Source organism: Clavelina lepadiformis, chromosome 2 (assembly GCF_947623445.1).
Source record: "Clavelina lepadiformis chromosome 2, kaClaLepa1.1, whole genome shotgun sequence".
NCBI classification, from domain to species: Eukaryota; Metazoa; Chordata; class Ascidiacea; order Aplousobranchia; family Clavelinidae; genus Clavelina; species Clavelina lepadiformis.
The window spans coordinates 6340847-6348076 of NC_135241.1; the positions used below are offsets into that span (position 1 = coordinate 6340847).

At 36.7% G+C, this 7230-nt stretch overlaps 1 protein-coding gene across 2 annotated transcripts; it reads right to left on the reverse strand.

Annotated features, from left to right (window-relative positions):
- Positions 1–3093: 3093 nt before the first annotated feature.
- Positions 3094–6207, reverse strand: LOC143446493 (uncharacterized). Of its 2 annotated transcripts, none has more exons than XM_076946144.1 (3): positions 4523–6125; positions 4195–4422; positions 3094–3570 (listed from the first exon to the last, which is right to left on the reverse strand). In XM_076946144.1, the coding sequence occupies exons 1-3, from the start codon at positions 5671–5673 to the stop codon at positions 3408–3410; spliced, it is 1542 nt and encodes a 513-aa protein (XP_076802259.1). In that variant the 5' UTR covers positions 5674–6125; the 3' UTR covers positions 3094–3407. The 2 variants fall into 2 exon arrangements, with proteins under 2 accessions (XP_076802259.1, XP_076802260.1); XM_076946145.1 differs by lacking the exon at positions 3094–3570 and adding an exon at positions 3582–3993 and having other exon boundaries at positions 4523–6207.
- Positions 6208–7230: the final 1023 nt, after the last annotated feature.

Below are 7230 nucleotides of genomic sequence, written 5' to 3' on the forward strand. Positions count from 1 at the left end.
CTATAGGTCATTGGTTTGAAAGTCTATAACGCGTTTACAAAAAAGAACTTTCCATAATGGACAATCTGTATGACGCCATCCTGAAAAACAAAAATTAGAAATTTTCGCGATGCTGATGATTTGAAGTATAGCAATGTTGTTTTAGGCTGGAAATTTCGCCGTTAGCCCAACTTAGTCGCGGAATAGTTGTAAATTGTCGAGTCGCGTTAGTTAATTGCGGGTAAATCTGCTATTTCTCGTAAAATGGGATAAAAAATTTGCTTTTAGTGAATTACTGTATCTTGTGGTTGACAGCAAAGTTTATAGTGGCATTAAAACAGATCAACGTCCTTCCCTTGGATGATGGATCACGAGAAATTTCCCCAAAATTCTTCCTGCAAGTAGGCTTTGGACTAATGGCTAAAATTTTTTTCATGGCCGGCGGTTATTAGGCGGATAAATCTTGCCACTGCGAAACGGATATTTTCATAGAGGGTGTGTCCATCGGTTAGGTAATAACACTTTTCCGGCGAAATCATGCTTGCGTTAAATCACGTATAACTTACATTTCCAAAACATGAAAACAATCTTTGCGTTAAATTACGCTTCTCCGAAAGGAAAGCGGACATTTACTTGGACTATTTTCCGGTCACGAAATGACTCGTAATTGCCACTGCAGACGTGACAGCGAAATGTTTCCTTAAGTCGGGATGTGGTTAAATACGTGAAAAATATCGTTTTCTGTCACAGTGAGACGTCCTTGCAATTATAGCCAGTTACAAAAAACCAACTTAATTGTGATTGGTTTTTCAATATCTTATTCACGTCTGTAGCTTGAGAATGTTAAATGTCCAAGATTCCAAATGAGCTGCTGTTTATTTTCAACTTGCTACTAGCCCTTGATTGAACAACAACGATTTTCTCACGTTCTCCCCATACACCACACTCCCAAGAGAAATCACGTCTGCCAGCACGATCTAATTCTAACTTCACAAACCGTTTTCGTCATAACTGAGCATATGTAGTGTTGTCATTTGTTTGCGATCAATTTCTAAGAAAGAAGTATGCCTAAAAAAACACCCAGAATTGACATTAAATAAATTCGGCATAACTATTAGTTAAAACAAAAACGTGTCAGTATGAATAATGTATAAGCTTGTCTGATACAATTTCGATTGGCAACGGAAGGAACGTTATTCAACAAGCCAAAAATACAATTTTCTCACCTCCGCAACCATATTTGTTGACTCTGAACATAATATTATAAACTTATGATTCGTTTACTGAGTTATGCTTAAACCTTGGCATTAAATCTTCAAATGCCATGTATAAAAGCAGTGTTGTATAACTCGCTATTACTGTACATGCTGTTGCACATGTGCGTATTCCCATCACGTTTACACCGTATCTGGACACAAAGCGAAAAATCAAGGTTAAGTTAGCTCTAAAATCAGGGTGAAAGTTAATCCAAAATCGCAGAAATAAGACCAAGTTTGTTACGGTTAATTATTTAATCTATCCGGGCATTATATCCTTATTGTTTCGTGTATAAATTTAATATTTAAGTCGACATCCTTATATATGTACTGTAGAAGTCCAACTCTTGGTTATTTTCCTTCCCTAGAGTCTTCTAGATTCTAGAAATCTAGAAGATATATTTTGTGTTGCATTTTTTGGCTTTGCACAGTGTGCATATTTACTGGGGGGTTATCGTGTATATTAACCCTTCTTATACACATTGCTATATTTTCAAATGTATATGATACGATACTTTGTTTAATTATTTGGCTGCAATGACATACCGTATAAAGAGTAAGTCTATAATGATCCTTTACTGGATGAAGAATTTGGTAATAGAATAGTAATAGAATAAACTAGATGAAAGCGTAAAATCAATACCGTTTGGCAACACATACTGGGATGAGTAATCAAGTAGTCAACATCGTGCGAACTGACAAAGTTGAGATGAAACATTAATTTGCAATTTTTTTCTGTCCCTGGACAGCGAACCGCAGGCATAGCCTTCCACGTCATGACAAATGGCTCGGTCCACTAGACAGATACTTTGGAACTAATGTCTTTGAAGCTAATGACATCTTTCAAACGGAAATTGGATAATAGTTTTCCCATTGTTTAGAAGCCTATGGACGCTGTCATTTAAGTGCTTCAATTATAGTCATTAGTCTGTGTGAGATCACGTAAACAAACGACTTAAATTTAAAACGTTTTTCAATGATTGTTATTGCTGGTGATGCTGTCGGTCTTTTCTAGAGCAACCATTTTGTATATACTCCTATATAGACATATTTTAAATACAATTAATTGATTCGTAGTAAGAACCTTAATGATATATGGTAAAAATGCTTAGATTTTGAAGGTGTGGTATAACCTTTGCAAATAGAATAGATGAAAGCGCAATGTCCCTATATATAGACTACAGAGGAAGAAAGAAGTATGCACTGACAATCCGATTCATTACTTTGGCGAACTGAGCTACGATCAGAAAATTTTTATTCGACTTTGTTTGGGTGCAGTTATATTAATCAACGAATGCCGGCAACTGTAATATTTTATAACGCCAATAAAAATACAAACCATTCTTACGGTTTACGGTGGCGTTAAGGTGCTTTTATCGTTAAAATCGTAACAGTAAACCGCAAAACTGCAAACCGTACCAGTAATCGCAAACCCTAACAAAATCTCACACAAAAAATAAAGGCTCTTAACCGCATTTGCTCAACAACAGGATTGCTCTTCGTATCAAATCAGTTATCATGTACCTAATAGGAGCGCGGTAACGAGTCATCGGATATTATGACTTATTTAGTTCTGACTAATTTAAAACATGGGATTTTCAGTTTTGCTAGTCCGTTTACGGTGTCGTTCTGTTGTTTTGCATCTTTCTGATGGCCTAGAAACTCAGTCACTACAAGGATTTAGTAAACCGATTCATCTTTTACAAACACTAAACGAGACCATCAATGAAATTATGAGCGTAATCGTATTAACCTAAGCTTCCATAAGGTAACCTGTTTTAAACTGCTGGCAATGACAAATGTGGAGAGCATACCGGCGACACTTTGATATACATATCCTTTCAAAAACAGGTTGTGCTGATTGTATAGTAACTTTAATGGTATTCAAATGAAACCTGTAGCGTTACAGAATTCTTGCAGAAATGTACAAAAGCATGCAGGCAGATAACAAATATTACAAAAGTACAACGTTTCAACGAGTGTTGCAAAACATTCATCGAAAAAAAATTTATTTATACAAATGCATCATTGTATCGTGTAAATCAACACTATTACGTTGAGTGCAATTCAACATTTTTCTTTGTGTCATAATTGGCTAAATACGTCAAGACTAATGATGTGGTGGATGATCTTGGATCACTTAAGGCCGTTTTCATCTTTATCGCCATTGATTCAATCAGAACTGTTGTTATGGCTGCTGTCTTGACTTGTACTTTGTGGAATCCGTTCTTTGTGACCGTTTGCGTTGTAGTTTACTTTCAGGTGTGTCACGTGAGTATTACGCAAGCCATTCACAGATGAATGATTTTTTGTTTTTTGTTTGCTTTGTCGGCATCTGCATATAGATTGAATAATTTTAATGGTATCCATTTCAGATTAGTGTATTACTAAAAAAAACTGCAAATGTAAAATAGACATCAATCACTATACATGCTTATTTTACTCATATATTCAAAATATGTAAAATATTTATTCTTTTTCTGGTCTTTGTTCGTATTGTTGTGTCCTTTTATACAAATGTGCATGAGGTATATTAAGGTATAATCTATTTTAAAAAATCATCAAAAAAATATTCCCTGGAGGAAAGATAAGCTTTAGGCGAGGAAGTGCGACCTCTTTTCTCGACCGACCACAATAAATTATTCACACCCGACCAGGATGTTATGGCTTTTCCGCGTCTTCTGAGCCATTGTTTAGAAAATAAGTAAAACTCTTGCGCCAGGGGAAATCGTTGGTTTATGGTTGCCATTTCTCAGTTCTTTTTTTTAAATAAATGGGTAAACTTTACAGGGTAAACTTTAACCTATATCTTGCTGCCAAGACAGCTTCAATTTATTCTGTTGCCGAAAATCGAATACAATGATGAATACCACTAAAAACACACTAAAACTAAACGGTATATTAAGATTGGCATTGAATACCAATAAAATGATACCGCGCCACTGTACTTAGCACTTACCCAGCGCATAGAGGGATTATCATGCGAGGCCAATCCCTGAAAGACATGATGATGCAGAGAATGTTTACCATTAAGTTGACATCAAAGATCGCAAGATAAACCAGTTCGGGCACTTTAATCATCAACTGGATGATAGTGAAAATGACGTCACTAATGACGCATATCAAAGCTAACACAAAGGCCTTCCGTATGAATCGAATAACTCGTTGTCCTTGCATTGTTTTGTTTCTAAAAAATATACAATGTATATAAATTGAATTTGAATAGATTGTTTGCAGCAATTTGCTAACAAACTTTTCGTTTTATCTAGTATAAAAAATGCACTGACTTTTTAAGTTTTCTTTTAGTTCCCGATTCGTTATCGCTCGACACTGAGCTGGCACTTCTTTGTCTTTTCATGAGATCGCTAAAAGATGAGGAGGACATTCTGTTCTTGCTCTTCTTTTTTCTTCCCTCTTCTCTTTCTGGAGCCTTCCTGTACAGCACGTTTGCTTTTTTTATAAAACTGTTTTGAAAGGAGCCAAATCTCGGAGGTTTTCCGTTGACATCATTTCTAATGTCAACACAAGTATGATTTTTTGACTCAGTATCCAGAACATCTTTAGAGTCAAGACTTAGCCTGTAGTTGCTTTCCCAGCAAGCACTGCTATGATTGCCGCCCTTTGTCAGTCCGTTGGAACAAGTTTCTGACGGAAGATTATTATCAATGGCGTCAGGACTTTCGGACATAGACTCCTCATGCTTTTCACTCTGAGAGGAATCTGTGTTTCGTTTGGCGGTGCTGGAAGTTCGGTATCTCTGTGTCTTTTTAGTCAGAAGCGGATACATAAAAAGTGCAAGAAGTCCCAGCTGAAAGCAAACCGTAAAACAAACGACCATGGTCGGAACGAGGTCAAATCCAGATTTATGAGCAGTGTCTCTGCATCCTTCGGCCGAGGCGTTGTACTTCCAGCCGGTAACGTCCGGAATAATATAGATCACTGTGAGCACAGCTCCTCCAAATAGCATCACGATCAAAGTCACGTAACTGAGAACAGTCACCGCCGGGTTCAGTACATGGGAAAGTACTGGATTGGCATAAAAGATACTTTGGCGCATCCAGAGGAAGATGTAAACCGGATAGAGGCTCAGAGAGTAAAATACTGTGCTGACGGAGACGGAGATAACGCATCCAGTATCTGTGTGCCATCCCGCAATTGCTACTCCTTGATCGGCCACAAATCGAAAGATAGCCATGACAACACTGACGAGACAGAGTCGATAAAGTGTCTTTCCCTTTTTGCAGCTGATCTCTCTTCCAGGTTTGCACTTAGTGATTGTCGCATACCAAGCTAAACAAGCAAATAGGTAGAGCGCAAATGCTGTTAGAAGAGCCAAAGTAATCTCCGATACGATCCAGTACGTTTTGTGGTATGGCGCGAAAGGTGGCGTGCGGAGATGTGTTTCGTTATCCATCGTTGTCACGTTTGATTGCTCCATATTTTTCGTAGTAAAAGATGGTCGCTATAAGCTTATTAAAAACGCTGGTTGCTAAAATTAAGAAAAAAACAGTTAAAAGCCGTTGGCTGAATTCTAACAAAAATCTTCTCAACGCCACTTATCCTAACTAATCCAAAATTGCGGTTTTCTGAAACGCCAAGTTTAGCAACGATTTTTTATCTCTGTATGATGATGTATTCTACTGTATAATAAATCACTTTAAGCCAAAGAGATTTTATTGATTATTATTATACTACAGTCTACAAAATTGAGACACGAGCACCTTTAAATCTTTTTTACGCGTCAAGTTTCATCTTTTTTACGTATTAGCAAAGAACAACTAAATTTGTATTTCAAATTCTTTGCTTACTCATATGTCGCACAAGCATGCACGCATGAGAGTGCTTCTGATGTTATTCGTTTTTTTATGGAAATCTTTTATAATAAATCGTGGATACTTTTTTATAGAGAGCTAAGAAATTCTTGTAGGTTCCAGACTCCAAGAAACAATTCTTCTTTCTTATATGAAAAATAATTTGTTTTTTAATGGTTTTAACTGTGAGATGTTATGTAAAGCTGTGTGATTTTGTTCAAACCCAGTAAACTCTAACACTGTTGAAACTACGTAAAGACAAGCTCGGTAACTGGGGCTCGAGCGGCGAGGAATTAATGCCGAGTTGATGTCGCGCAAAAAACCATCCCCAGTCCGAAGATGACGACTGCAATGCCACATCATTCCTTACCATATCTTGAAGAATTGAGAAATACTTTAAGAAACTTTAACTACACTGTAAAAGCTGCCCAAAATGGGAAACTAAAAGATAAGAGACTACAAGCACCAACTCAAAGTTTTTTACAAAATACCAGTGCACGTGCATGAGATATTTTTACTGGCATCGCGTTCTTTTGGACTGCAAACGTTTCAGGTAAAACTTTATTATTTTTAAAAATCTTTACAAAGAAACTAATTTTTATTTGAAAATTTTTCTTCTACTTCCGTGATTACCGAAATTCCTATGCCGAAAACGCATGTAGCCTATACTATATATTGTACTAGGCCTACCATATATTACGGAGACAAGTGGGTCAATTTTACCCACGTAGGCTACCTCTGGCCTATACCCTGTGTCAAAAATACAAACTGTTTTCTTAATTTTTACAATATAAACTTTTTGCAGGTCATTTACAGGTTAAAAGAAACTTTTTTGACTCATAATGCTTAGTTTGCAACCACCGCAAGAGCAGATTGAAGAATAATTTAACTTAGGAAAAACCTGAGTTCTAATTATACTTTGACTTTACGTTTAAATATCCTGTCAAATCTTTTGTTTACTATGCAAGAGTCACTTCTTATTTTTAACTCGCTACAGCTACAGTGTAATCCCACGCAGTACCAACGGGGTTTCTTTGAAGGAAATCTTGAAACGTGTTTCAGAACATGAAGGGAATATCTTAAAAGCGGAAGACGATTGTTTTTCTTGATGATTAACTGCCATGCCAGCTTCCTTTTTAGAAAAAGTGTAGGCCATTGTTCTGCAAATTGGCACGTAACATTTA

Bases quoted from the DNA above. Each gene is read 5' to 3' on its own strand.
- LOC143446493 (XM_076946144.1), bottom strand. From the start codon at position 5,673: ATGGAGCAATCAAACGTGACAACGATGGATAACGAAACACATCTCCGC. The intron at 4,423-4,522 runs GTCAGTGCATTT...TATATTTTTTAG, and splicing joins ACTAAAAGAAAACTTAAAAA to AAACAAAACAATGCAAGGAC. The intron at 3,571-4,194 runs GTAAGTGCTAAG...ATCTATATGCAG, and splicing joins ATAATCCCTCTATGCGCTGG to ATGCCGACAAAGCAAACAAA.